This window comes from Rattus norvegicus, chromosome 7 (assembly GCF_036323735.1).
Source record: "Rattus norvegicus strain BN/NHsdMcwi chromosome 7, GRCr8, whole genome shotgun sequence".
Taxonomy (NCBI): Eukaryota; Metazoa; Chordata; class Mammalia; order Rodentia; family Muridae; genus Rattus; species Rattus norvegicus.
This window is the reverse complement of record NC_086025.1, coordinates 26,137,055-26,151,768: the sequence shown is the minus strand read 5'-3', so window position 1 is coordinate 26,151,768 and position 14,714 is coordinate 26,137,055. Positions and strand designations below refer to the sequence as shown.

At 42.2% G+C, this 14,714-nt stretch overlaps 1 protein-coding gene across 4 annotated transcripts in view; it reads right to left on the bottom strand.

Annotated features, from left to right (window-relative positions):
• Positions 1-2,735: 2,735 nt before the first annotated feature.
• The window catches only part of Bltp3b (bridge-like lipid transfer protein family member 3B), an 80,086-nt gene continuing 68,107 nt past the window's right edge, over positions 2,736-14,714 (bottom strand). For 2 of the 4 annotated variants that reach the window (XM_063264009.1, XM_039079667.2), the window contains 6 exons: positions 13,033-13,175; positions 11,934-12,084; positions 9,477-9,730; positions 9,090-9,198; positions 5,993-6,186; positions 3,373-5,280 (listed from right to left, as the gene is read on the bottom strand). In XM_063264009.1, coding sequence (XP_063120079.1) covers positions 5,146-5,280; positions 5,993-6,186; positions 9,090-9,198; positions 9,477-9,730; positions 11,934-12,084; positions 13,033-13,175 — 986 coding nt within the window. In that variant the 3' untranslated portion in view covers positions 3,373-5,145. 4 annotated transcript variants of the gene reach the window in all.

Sequence of the window (14,714 nt, the reverse complement as noted above, 5' to 3'; positions counted from 1 at the left end):
CATTTGCAGCTTGCTCTCTCAGATTCCTGCTCAGTTCAGACTGTGAACTTCTGTTTGAGCCACCATGCTTGCAGCCTGCCTCTGCTCTGCCATCATGGACTTTTAACTTTCTGGAATCCTAAATACAAGTAAACCCTTCTTTCTATAAGGCACCTTGGCCATGGGGTTTCATCTCAGGAATAAAAAGGCAATGAGTACAAGGGCAGATATAGAGGATTAGGTGGAGTGGGCAGTGAGTATCATTAAAATCCACTGCATGCATGTATGAAACTCTCAAATAAAAATATTACATTAAAAAAAGAAGTTAATACCTTGGTCAGTCTAAGATAATGGAGTATTGTTAGACAAAGTATAACTTTCATACTAACATATGACTCTCCTACAAGTAATATCAAATGGTAATATTTAAAATTTCTAAGATATGAGAAAAGAATAATGCACCAAAAATGTTTTGATGTTAACCTAAAAAGCAATGCATATCACCCAACACACACACACACACAGACACACACACACACACACACACACACACAGACACACACACACACACACACACACACACATACATAGACAGTGAGGTCATGGCAAAAGAGAAAAGATACAAATTCAAATATGAATAAAAAATAAGAAGCCCATAAATAAGCCTAGAAATTTATAACTAACAATTTTTTGACCAGAATACCAAGAATATAAGGGAGAAAAGAGCCTCTTTAATAAACTGAGCTGGGAAAAACCAGAGGCAGAAGAGTGAAATCAGACTATCACACTACACTATATGCAAACATCAACTCAAAATAGAAACAATACTTAAACAAAAAAATCAGTTGTTGGAGGCTAGAGAAATGGCTGACTGGTAAAAAGCACTGGCTACTCTCCCGGAGGTCATGAGTTCAATTCCCTGTAACCAAATGGTGGCTCACAACACATCTACAGTGGGATCCAATGCCCTCTTTGGTATAGAAATGTACATGAAGACAGAGCACATAAATAAATAAATAAATAAATAAATAAATAAATAAATAAATAAATAAATAAATAAATCTTTTTAAAAATCAGCGTCAATGCACTGGAGGGGGTGGTAAACACAGAGGAAAAGTTCTGTGACATTAGCCTTCAAAACAAAGTTTAAAATATAACCCCTGACATACATGTAACAAAAGCAAAAACAGGCAGATGGGATAAAATCAGACTGAGAAGCTTCTTCGACGAGGGGTATGAAGAAGCTACAGAATGAAGGAACCACTGTGTCTCCAACAGGGGGTTATAGCTATGACATATGTAAGGAATCCAAGCAACCCAGAAACAAGAGCTTTTGAAAAAAAAATACATATACAAATGACCTAGATAGACAGTTCTGACAAACAGCAAATATCAGAGGACATGAGAAATGTTCAGAATCCCTAGTCATGGGAAAGCCCAAAAGTTCTAAGAAGCTGTGGTGGATTGAGTACGCCTAGCCAGGGAGTGGTACTATTTGGAAGTATGGCCTTGTTGGAGTAGGTATGGTTTTGTTAAGTGGGTGTATCACTGTGGGCATGGGCTTTAAGACCCTCATCCTAGCAGCCTTCAGATGAAGAGGTAGAACTCTCAGCTCCTCCTGCACCATGCCTGCTTGGACTCAGCCATGCTTCCTGCCTTGACGATAATGCACTGAACCTCTGAACCTGTAAGCCAGCCCCAATGAAATGCTGTCCTTATAAGAGTTGCCTTGGTCAGGGGTTGGGGATTTAGCTCAGTGGTAGAGCGCTTGCCTAACAAGCGCAAGGCCCTGGGTTCGGTCCCCAGCTCCGAAAAAAAAAAAAAAAAATGTTCCAATGAAGAGTTGCCTTGGTCATGGTGTCTGTTCACATCAGTAAATTCTTATTTAGTCAGGAGCCAAAGAATAACAAGCTTTTGTTAGGACGTGGAGAAAAGTAAACCCGTGTGTGATGTTGGTAAAAATATAAATTAGCATAGCTATTACGAAAAGCAGTAAAAATTAAAAACACAACTATCATAAGACCCAGCAATGTTCCACCTGGATAGATAACCAAGAGTATAAAATCAATGTACTCAAGGGAGAGGTGCAATGCCATGCTCACCACAGCAATATTTACAACATCCCAGATGCAGGATCTCCTAAGTATCCACTACTAAATGGAGAATGTGATTTACACACAACAGAAAAATATCCAGTACTCAGAAAAAAGTCCCGTCATTTATGACAGCGTGGCTGAGTCTGGAGGAGGCAATGCAAAGTGAAATCAAGCAAACCCAGACACGTACTGCGCAAGCTACACTCAGTGCAGAAGAGTCGCTCATGAGACCAGACACTGGATGTTAGGGTGCTTGAGGAAGTGGGGAAATGTCTGTTGATGGGTACAGAATTTCCAATTGGAGAATAAAATTCAAGAAATCTGTATCATGGTAACTGTAACTCATAACATGCTATATGCTTATAAGTTAGTGAGAAATTTTATGTATTCTTGCCACAAAAACAATGTACATGAGATAATGTGTATGTTAAGTACCTTCATTTTACTATTCCACAATGTGTATATATATAAAAATCACTTGGTGCACATAATTTTTAACTTATCAATTAAAAATTTTAAAAGTTCCCCAAATAATAATGAAAAGCAAAATATTATTACCACTTTGCACTTCTGAACATTCACATATTAGAGATTTAACCAAAATAAAATTCAAGATATGACCATTTTATTTCCAATTAATAGTACTGTTAAAAATTCTGCTGCTTACTGTAGGCTTCTCTTTTTTTCTATTAAATAGTATGAAGTTAATTTAATGAAACAAAAATTGTCCTAGTATCTTTCAATTAGTTTGTATAATATACATCTATATCTTAAATAAACACCACACACACACACACACACACACACACACACACACACACACACACACACACACACACTCTCTCACACGGGAGCTCACCATTTCCGGCTAACTCCATCCCAGGGTTCCTGAAACCCTCTTCTGGCTTCCGCAGGCACTGTACTCACATGCACAAACCCACACTCACATAAACACGGTAAAAAGTAAAAATGAAATCTTTAAAAATACAGTCTTCTTTGAAGAAAACCAGGCAGGACAGTGACTCGTCCCTTCGCCACCACCTTGACAAAGTCTCCAACCCAATGGCTATGCGGAAATGAAGCAGATAGTGGTGCACTTCAGGTCAAAACCACAGCACCACGAACACTGAGGGTTCTTCCTCTCAGGTTCCCAGCACCCCAGCCACACCCACATTCCATAGGGGAATACACTAAATATTTTGGGAGATGTTTCCTGAATCATAAACCACTATCAAGACAGTACTTTTATGAAAAAAACAACAACAATCAGACAAACAAAGGATCTGGGATGCTCGGCGTGTATCAGTTCTGCTGTTTATAGATTTCACGGGAAGGCCGAATACATTTTAAGGGAATGAGGAAACCGTTCAGTGTCTAGTAACATGAAACAGTATCACATTATTCCATAGGAAACGTGTATATTTATGTAGAACAGGTCAGTCCTGAGAAACGGCGTCAGCTCAGTTCGTGTCCCATCCATCCTCCTCTGAGATCGCTCTTGCTGCGTCCATACCAGACATCCCAGGTTGGTTAGCAGGGCATACATCTGAAGCTCTCACCAGACCTCCGCACCTCATCTACGGCTACATACAGCAGCCTAAAGAAGCACGGCTTTCAGGTGTGGTGTAAAGACTCTGAGGTAATAGGGAACGAGTTAATTTGTTCTTGGCTGTAGTTGGCTCCCAAAGAGTGCCTGTGTTTTTCAAATGATGTCAACTAGAAAAAGACGATGTGGGGAGGAGGGAGGTAAATACTGTTCTCAATAAAACTGAAATCACTCCAACATGTGACGTAATGAAGTATGTAACTGCTGCCAAGTCCTCAGATGGAGAGATGGCTGTAATTCCGGCCAACATGCAAAGCACCGAGAGTGTCACAGCAAGGGCCATGGTTTCCAAGTCCCTTAAAGAAAGGACAGTCCAGCTGTCTCATGGCCTATCTGGATATGTTTATATTGAGGAATGTGAGGTTTAAAATAGACACCACTTACTTTAATTCTATCAGAAATATATTATCTTCAAAAACCTGTTTCTTAAAATACTTGTGCACTTTATTTCATACGATTCTCTCATGGTGTTTCCAACCTTACCCCATAGAAAATAGATTTCAAAATTTACCAATGACTCGTATAGAAGACTGTGTGTGTGTGTGTGTGTGTGTGTGTGTGCGCGCACACACATATATACACACATAGACACATCACAGAAATCTAATCAAAATTGGCTTTATATATTCATATGAGCAAACGTGTGTAATATGATGGTACAGGAATGGTATGAAACTTTTATGTGTGTGAAAAACAAATTCTCAGAAAACATTCTCCTTAAAGAGGAAAGATAAAGAATTATTAAAATAGTATTAATTAAAATTTTTATAGTTACAAATACTGCCAAATACAGCAAGATAAACTGCCTCTTTACTTCTAGTGACACACATTTGATGGAATGTACAGGTGATCCTTTAAGTCACTTGCCCATATGCCCTTCCACTTGTGCTTTGATTACATGTGTGCCTTACTGATGAAGCCTCCCCCATCACGGAAGGTGTCTTCCCTTTCACATTTTCAAGTTACTTCATAAGCTCAGTAGGGTCAATAGTTTTCCATTTGTAAACTCGGTAATTATATAATTTATTAATCTGATTGGACTTTTTACAACAATTAAATAATTATAGATTAAGTACATAATTTTAATAACATTTAAAATGTAATCCTACTTTTCTTTTACATGAGCCCTAAAAGCATCTGGGGTTTTTTATGTGAAAATAACAGTAAATTATTAACAAGGAGAAATAAATTCAGCAGTCTGCATGAGCACAACAGGTCTTCGTTTTTCTTTTAAAAATGCTTGGGACGAGACACTGAAGTTAGGAGCGGGCGTTTTTCACTGGGCATGGAACTGTGTTACAGTGTGCACAGCCTTCACGGGGCCACCCAGCTGACTGTGCCACTTGCAGCCAAGGTTTCCTCCACAGGGTCTGGAACAGCCACACTTTACCACACGCTTTATTTCATGTAAAGGAAAACCTCCCACCAACTGGTTACATCCGCATTTGAAACATGCCCACGCTCTCACGGCCGCTGCAGCTGGCCCAGGGCCAGCCTCTTCATCTGGTGGAGAAGCTCGTCTCTGGCCGAGTGAGCCTCCGCCAGCTCCATCCTAGCCTGAGCCAGCTCTTGCCTAAGACACTCGTTTTCCTCCATGAGCTGAAAAGACATTTGGAAAACGAGAGGTTTTAATCGCTTTCTGGAAATGTAACTATTTTATGTGGCATCACTTGAGATGGTAAACCACCCAATGCTGGTCAGGGTCCACGTGAGCTGAAAACTGCTGCCAGGAGCTATTGGAAAGCACTTACTATGCAATTAACTGTGTTCCTAAATCTTGACCCAGTAATTCAAAATACTAATTAACTTCTCAATTCCAAATTTAACAGTGATACTGTGTCACTGTAGTACCTGTGGGCTTCTGTGTCTTCAGACACGTGACCTCCCTTCTCTGTCACATCTCCATCTTTCCGTCCTGTACCAGTTCTTTCAACTTGCCACTTTCCCACCTGCTCCTCCTCCACCCCTTACTGGGATCCCTTCTTTTTTCTACTAGATTTCACAGTTGCCCACTTTCTCTTTTACCTAAGTCATGCTCTTAGGTGAGCTTTACTAGACCTACAATTCAACTAGCTCACAGACAAGACACAGCCTGGCCCGGAACAACTCTCTCCTGATCTTCAGACTCATGCTGTAAACACTCCAACAAGGCATTTTCTTTCAGACGGTCAAAACTTTCTAAGACTTAATTCAGGTATTTTGCCCTCTCAGATCCACTGCATGAGGATACAATAAAAACTAAGGATGGTGTTTTAACTGCTGGTGTTTTGGTAGTTGTCAAATGCTAGAATTAAACCTAAGTTCCCAGTACCTGTTCCCGTGTAATGTCAACCGAGCCCTCAGGAAAGGTAGCTGACTGTGAAGGCAAAGGAACCTCTGGGCTCGTCTGGGTGGCTTGGGTGACACTGCTTTGCTTCCTGACGTCACACGTCCCCCTGGTCCGTACCTCTGAATTGCTGCTGGCACTGTCTTTGAAATCAGTCCCGGTGTTAAACAGCTGAGAATCTGAACAAACAAATAAAACGCTTGGAAAACAACTCCAAGTCATCTGACAAATCTTTAGGGTTTATGAAGAACTAATTTTAAGATGAGAACATAACTGCTACTGTGAGGACAGTAGTTTGTGATAGAGAAACAGAGACAACACACACGGTAAAACCAAAAGCTTATTCTCTCAAAGATCCCAAAACAAGAACAACAACATGCCAAGAAATTACAAATAAGATCAAGATGCTTGCGACAGAGACACAGCTATCCTGTACAAAATATTAGAGAAGTGAAGAAGAGTATATCAACATATAAACTATAAACGCACTCCAGGCAAGCAGTACTGAATGCAGGATGCCGTACATTAAAACCAGTCAAATAACTGAATATCTCTACAGAGTACTTAGTAAGAGTTTTGGAATTACTTCAAAGCCTGTGGAAAGGCACATGAGGACTGGGCATGGTGGCACATGTCCTTAATCCAACACTTGAGAGGCAGGGGAAGGCGGACATCTGAGAGATTCAGGACAGCCTGGCCTGCATGAGAGTTCAAGAACAGCCAGGGCTACATAGAGAGACTGCTTTGAAAACCAAAACAGTAAAAAGAAGGCACTTGAAAACCCTACAGCTCACCATAATAAACGTATAGACAATCTGGAACAGAAAGGGAGCTTTCTCAGTGTGACAGACAGGTGGTAGGCACCCCACACTTGTATACTTAAGGGTGGTTTTTCTCCTCTTTGCCACACTTAGGAACAGGACAACCTCTCTTCTCACAACCTCAATACTGCCCGCGAAGGTCTGAGCCATCGCAGTTGGGCAGGGAAAGGGAATCAAGAGACCTCAACTGTCAGGAAGGCAGGGCACTTACAGGTGATATGATCTTGTACACAAAAATATAGAACGAGTTGGGAAAAAACAACTGGGGGCTGTGGAGGCGGCTCAGCAGCTGAGAGCTCTGCTGCTCTTCCAGACCTGAGTTCAGGTCCCAGAATCCACATGGTGGCTCACAACTGTCTTGGGGATCTGATGCCCTCTTCTGGTGCGCAGATGCCCATGCAAACAAAACATAGGTTTACATAAAATAAAAAATCTAAATAAACAAACAACTGGAACTAGTGAACTGTTCAGCAAAGCTGTAGAATTAAAAAACCAGTAACATGAAAAATAAACAATATATTTATATACCACTCTATGTAACGTCTTGAAATGAAATTTAGAAAACAATTAAAATGTCTTCAAAATTGGCACAAGCCCTGTGTTCATCCACCAGAACAATCAAACATATTTTTAGAGAAAATAATACTTAAATTTAGAAAGATTGTAACATTTGCTGAGCCTGGTGCAAGCAAGCATGTCTAGAACCCAGTCCTAGAGAAGCAGATGGAAAGACTGCAAGTCCCAGGCTAGCCTAGGCTACAACAGAAAACAGGAAAACCAGACTTCATCAAATACAGCTGAGCTTCAAACCTATTTAAGTTTTTAAGACTTGTTTTATTTTCATATATGAGCATTTTTACCTGCATGTGCATCTGTGTGTGTGTGTGTGTGTGTGTGTGTGTGTGTGTGTGTGTGTGTGTGTGTGTGTGTGTGCGCCAGAAGAGGACGTTGAGCCCCCTAGAACTGGAGTGGGCTTACCCATGGGGTGGACCCTCCATGTTCTCTCTAGTCTCAGGTTCTTGGCCTCATTAACAGTAGCAGGTGTAGGCGCCATCTCATGCAATGGGCTTTAAATCCAATTAGAAATTGGCTGGTTACTGCCATAACATTAATGTTACTACTGCAACAATGGGCTTATCTTGCAAAAGTCATTATTGTAGCTCACAGGGTTTGTAGCTGTGGGAGACAGATGTGTACTGCACTGTCCAGCACTATGGATGCACTAGGAGGGCTGAAGCTTTCGGTTGAGTGCAGTTCAAATTCTCCACTGTCTAGGCCACAAACACGCAGTGTCTTCAGCAACAGATCTAACCCTCAAAATGCGGAAAGCAAGCACGATGGCTACACTACATTGGCATTACGCTGCATTGTTTACGTGGACTATGGAACCCCATTGGCCAAGAACTCAAGATGTAAACCATTCTAGGGGTTCTATTTGGTAACACATTATAACATTATATCTAGCTGGGGAACTGGGTGCCTCATTCTATGGTGACTGACTATATGTCAATTCTTTTTCTATGTGTAAATATTTTAGAAGCTGTCCACACTAATAGGTCACCTGGCTTTCAAGAGGCCTTTAGTGTTAGTTATCTCACCTCTAGCCTTCTCTCCCATCCCCATTAACCCCTCCACTTCAGGTCTCCTTCATCCCTCTATAGTCAGGGGAAGAACTGCCCCCCCTGACTAGCTACCCAACCTCTGTGTGGTTCTCAAACAAACAGTCCTATCTAGAGCATAAAAGTGAACACCCATATACAGAAGATGCATGCAGGGTTTGTCTCCCTGGGCCTTGCTCACACAGGGTGTTTATTTCTATTCTCCATCCATTTCCCTGCATAGTTCATAATTTTATTTTTCTTAGCAGTTGAACAGTTGTGTCTCCAACTGTTCCTATGAGGAGGTAGAAGGCAGGGGACAGAGACTTGCTGCCTTTTACACACACACACACACACATACACACACACACACACACACACACACACACACACACACACACACACACACAGAGGTCACACAAAATCACCAGCTCCTTTCTTATTTTCCTTCCAGACACATCTGCAGCAGCACAGGTATAAAGCTAACTACTGATGAGTTACTGCAGGGTTTATACCCAGACACCACAGACTGATATGGCCAAAGTGGCGATCCCTCAATCCACTACTGATGATCCGCACACAGTAACGGTGAGTGACAAACGAACAGCCATGGCTGTGCCATGCCGGCACGCCAGGCGCTCACTGGCATCGTTCTCAGGGTACCTCTGATGTGGAAAGAACCGTCGTCATTCCTCTCCACCACGAGATGATCGATGTGCACAGTTACGGGACTTGGCTGGAGGGACACTGTGCTACCCCGGGGACTGTCATCCTACAGATAAGGAGAAAATATTGGCAAGTTCTTATAGAAATAAATGAAAATGTTCAAACGGTCAACCTGAATAAACAATCATGTCACATTAGGTTAATATAAACATAAACTGCCTGCACTATTTCCCTCTCTACAAAGGGTCTCTGCAGCCTTCACTGTAAATACCGATCACTCCGCTTCACAAACTCTGACAGAGACAGCATGATTTCACACACAAACCCAAGTCCAGAAAGGGCGGTGTGGGCGTCTGTGAAGTAAGAGGCTGACTGTGGACGTACTGTCACGTTTATCTGTGTGTTGGACACTTGTATCTTCATTGGCATGGCTGTCGCAACAGTGTCATCCTCCAGGAAGTGCTGAAGGTTCACAAGGGAAGAGGTGAGGAACTCCGTAGTAAAGTTCTCTATGTGGCATTGGAGGAATCCATTTTTTTCTGCAAGCAGAGAGTGTACGACAGCACCTGGCCCACTTTCAAACCTCAGAGAAATCTCAGGAGAGGATTTGGGATGAATTATAGCTTTCTGGTCAGAACCTGAGAAAAAAAATGAAATATTGAAACTTTGTAACTAACACTACCAAAAAAGGATATTATATACCATTAAGATTATAGTGAAAACTATCAGACACTGCATATTAAAGAAATCCACAAAACTGCCTCAATATTTACTCCTAATTCAAAGGACTCTACATTATAAATAAAATATATCATAAACAACATAATTTCACTTTTTCCCCACAATTTTCAAATACACTACTGGCAACTTTTCTATATCTTCTACTTTTTCATAATAGGGAAAATTCAGGATGCACAGTCAGATCCAACATCCACCTGCGTGCCTGGCTATGTCTCTGAAGAAGACAGGAAAACTGTGGTGAAGGGAGTCTTAGGTTTTGCACCTTCCTCATCAAATTAGGGTCTTAAATAAAATGAAAGTATATAGAAGACACGTCACTGAAATATTCCCAAAGAATACTTAAAACTGAAATTACAGTAAAGAATATGTAATTCATTTATAATTAGATTTAGTTATGGGTTGACCTTGTTCCAAGGAAGAATTTGAGTTGGTTTATAGAGATAAACACCAACATATAAAAAAAAATTAAAAATCACAGAAGTCTTATATTATATCCAATGCAAATAGGTACCAGGAAAGGGAAGACTGATACCGATTATCTGGGGATGGGAACTGATGGAGTACTTATTTTATGCCAACTAACATCACAATAAACAGAAGAAAACCAGTACACAGCACAGCAAGGAGACCTCATGAGGAGACGCCACAAGGAGAACCTACATAAGAAGGGACGAGAAGGCAAAGATGAACTCCAGAGGCTTCTGTTCTCAATTATTCAAGACAAACTATTCTGGTTACTAAGGCTAAAAATGGCCTGGAGTCTTTTTTTAGATTTTCCTTTATTCTTCTCTCATAAATACATCCTGACTCCAGCCTCCCATCCTTCTTCTCCTCCCAGTTCCTCTCTGCCTCCCCTCCCCCAGATCCACTGCTCCTCCATTCTCCTTCAGAAAAGACCAGGCCTTCCCAACCAAACATGGCATAACAAGACACAGTAAGACGAGGCATAAACCCTCACTCATATCAAGGCTGGGTGAGGCATTCTAGTAGGAAGAAAAGGATCAGGCTGGGGAGATGGCTCAATGAGTAAGAGCACTGACTGCTCTTCCAGACATCCTGAGTTCAATTCCCAGTAACCAACATGGTGGCTCACAACCATCTGTAAAGGGGATCCAGTGTCCTCTTCTGGTGTGTGTGAAGACAGTGACAGTGAAATCACATACATACATAAATAAATAAATCTTAAAAAAAAAAAAAAAGTCCAGAGCAGGCAAGAGTCAAGACCCAACTCCCACTGTTAGGGTTCCTCCAAAGTCCCCAAACTAAACAACCACAGCAAGAATGCCACAGGCCTAGCACAGAGCCATGCAGGCTGGGGTGGCCACACCCGTCTGTGTGAGGCCCTGTGAGCCCCCGTGAGCCCTGCTTGCTTATGATTCCTTCCACCTCCCAGGGTAAGAAGTGACAGCATGCTTTCTGATACTGTGCAAAGCTGTATTAATTTCTATACATTATGTATCATATAGAATTCTGTACACACGGCAAGAACAAATCACTGACATTTTAGTCAGTGTGGTCTCTCAAGCTGAGTCAAAATGACAACAAGACCATTAGTGAGCCATGTGTGGAACACAAAACACATTTAAACATATGTAAGGATTCTGTGTGGAATGTGGCTTAAGATTAAATGTGGGTTAAGTGTGGTTTAAGAAATGTGGTTCTCAGTTCAACCACTGAACTGAGAACAGGGTCCCCAATTGAGAAATTAGAAAAACGACTGAAGGAGCTGAAGGGATTTGCAACCCCATAAGAACAACAACATCAACCAACCAGATCCCCCAGAGCTCCCAGAGACTAAACCACCATCCCAAGAGTACGCAGGGATGGACCTACGGCTCCATCCACATATGTAGCAGAGCACGGCCTTGTCAGTCATCCATGGGAAGACAGGCCCTTGGTCCTGTCAAGGCTCAATGCCCCAGTGTAGGAGAATGTCAGGGCAGGGAGGTGGGAGGGAGTGGGTGGAAGGGTAAGGGAGCACCCTCACAGAAGTGAGGGGTGGAGTGATGGGATAGAGAGTTCTTGGAGGGAAACCAGGAAATGGGATAACATTTAAAATGTAAATTAAAAATGCAATAAAAAAAAAAAGAAAAACCTTACCAATTGGACGGTTACTGAGGTAATGCCGCAGACTGACGTTGCCTAACTGACTTGGCGTCACCTGGTTCACCTGAAGACAGACTTCTGTATCTTCCCCTCGGATATCAATTTCCCCACTAACACCAATGATTTTAAACACCACGACCGACATCTGTTAATGGTGGTATAAACAGAGTTAGTACCCCACCCACATAATTCCGAAAGAAAAAAAGAAAAGGAAAAAGAAATAATAAGCAACTATTATCTCTACAAATACAGTTCTCCCTTATCAATCAGGCTACCCTTGGGGCCCACAGAGCCTGGCGACTGCATTCCATAGCTCGAGTGTCTCTAGTTCTTTTGAACTAGACATGGTAAGTTGCAGGGCAATGCCACAAGTAAGGACCTTCATAGCACTACACTGCTTCACGAGACTCAGAACCTGTGTGACGTTTCCTAGACCTCTGTGCATAAGGAGCTATGAAATATAATCGACCTTGGGTTTAGAATCGAGTTCCATGTCCAAGATATTGCATACGAAAAATTCCCAAATCCACAAAATTCAAGTCCAAAACTACTCTGGACCCAAGAATTTTGGACAAAGGACACAGTCTTTGTAGACTCATCTCCAGTGGCTTTTGTTTTCAATCAGTAGAGAGAAAGTATTTGGTTACAAGACTAACAATATGACATGTCCATATGACTGAATGTTCACTAAAAGTAGGGTATGTCTGCATTTTTTTTTTCAGAAAATTTCACTTGTGTCAGCAAGGTTTGAAAGAAACTAGCTTCCTCCTATTTCCTTTGTAGAAGGACACTTACTATAAGAACTGGCTGCCGTCTCTGCTGTCAAACTTCTAAAAAGTTTACACAAGAGGAACTAAAATACTGGCCAAAACATAAATGGGAAAGAAGACAGAAAAAAATGCACACATCACCTCTCCCTTCTGCAATACAAACAAAACAGACTTAAAGAGTAAAGCACAGGAATAGCCAGCTGACTCAGCAGAAGCACTGTCCAGGGCAGCATCCGAGCGGCCATCTTATGAATGAAGCTCCCTAGACATGCATGCACTAAGCATGAAGGACAGTGGCTTCCCCACAGGACTGTGGCTGTTACCAGATCATCGCGGAGTTCCTGTGTGCCCTCTGAGGTGGTGCTGACAGCATCTGGAGAGGCTTCCCCACAATTCTGCATGTTTGCATTAATGTTCCCACTCTCTGCCGGGCTCTGGCAACTTGTACTTGAGTTCCTTTTAATTGCTGAAATAATACAAAGGTAAATTAATAAACTAAGATCTGTTTATACATGCTCCAGCAATGTTTATATTTATCAAAAAGTGAACTAGACCCTTTAATTCTTTCAAGCAAAGCCTTCTTTAAATTCCACTAAGCAAACAGGGTCAAATGATGGTCCCTTAGCAAATGAGAAATGATCTTCTATAGTAAAATGCCAGAGATACTGGGCTGACTAGATTTATGTCAACTTGATACGAACTACAGTCACCTGAGAGGAGAAAATCCGACTGAGAAAACACCTCCACGAGATCTGGCTGGGACCAGCTTGTAGAGCAGGTTCTTAGTTAGTAATTGATGGGGAGGGCCCAGGGCATTGTGGGTGGTGCCACCACTGGGCTGGTGGTCCTGAGTCTATAAGAAAGCAGGCTGAGCAAGCCATCAGAAGCAAGCCAGTGAGCACCACGCCATGGCCTCTGCATCAGCTCCTGCCTCCACATTCCTGCCCTGTGTGAGTGCCTGTCCTGCCTTCCTCCAGTGATAGCGTCTGATGTGGAAGTGTGAGCCACATGAGTCAGATACGAAGGCCCTACACGTAATGAACTAACGATGACAGTGATGATCAATGAAGTGACAAGCAAGTCTCTCCTGCTGGGGTGACACTGCTACAATGGGGAAGTCCCGTCAGCCTCACATCCCCCCTTCTACACACCACACAGATCCAGTCTGAGCCCTTCCTCTCTCTTCTCCCCATCCTACAGCAACCCCCAGTCAGCTCTTGCATGAATTGAATACCATGTGACTGTTCTCCAGTATTTTCTAGCTATCTATAAGAAAAGGAATCAGACCATTAATTTTCTGTCTATCACACATTAATACTGTAAGATGCCATGAAAGAACTAAAATTCCAATGACGTCCAAGACACAAAACTATACGCCCCACTCAGCCCAGTGCTTACCGCCGTGCAACCAACCGGCATCTCCCCACACTTGGCAGCATGGAATGTTTAGTGAATTATCCTCAGATGTGGTGTATGTGCTACATGACACTAACAGAACATTTCGAGTCTTTCTCACAGCCCGGGGAAAGAAGTCTGTGATGAGTTCTGCTAAACTGTGCAGAAGTAAAGCAGCTCTCCAGGCACACGTGTAACACTGTGAAGCGGAAAGACATCCGTCACAGTAAAGAAACTGAGACCTGGGCACAGCAAGCTGGCTCAGCTCAGCAGGTAAAGGCCACCCTGCCTGGAATCCACATGGTGGAGGGAGAGAAACAACTCCTGCAGGTTGCCCTCTGACCTCTACTCATGCTGTGGAACATGTGTGCTACCCTGCCCCACACACTCCAATACACAGATGAGTGTAATTTCTAAAAATGAACTATAGGAAGGGAAAAACTACATGTAAAAAAACTAAACTGAGGTCAAATCATAAAGATTTCCAAAGGATTAAGAATTCTAAACTTCACAACCTTAAAGCAATGAGAAGTTCCTGCGACGACACTGGAAAAGAACATGATCAAATCTGTACTCGGGGACGAATCTCCTTCAAGGGTGAAAAATAAAG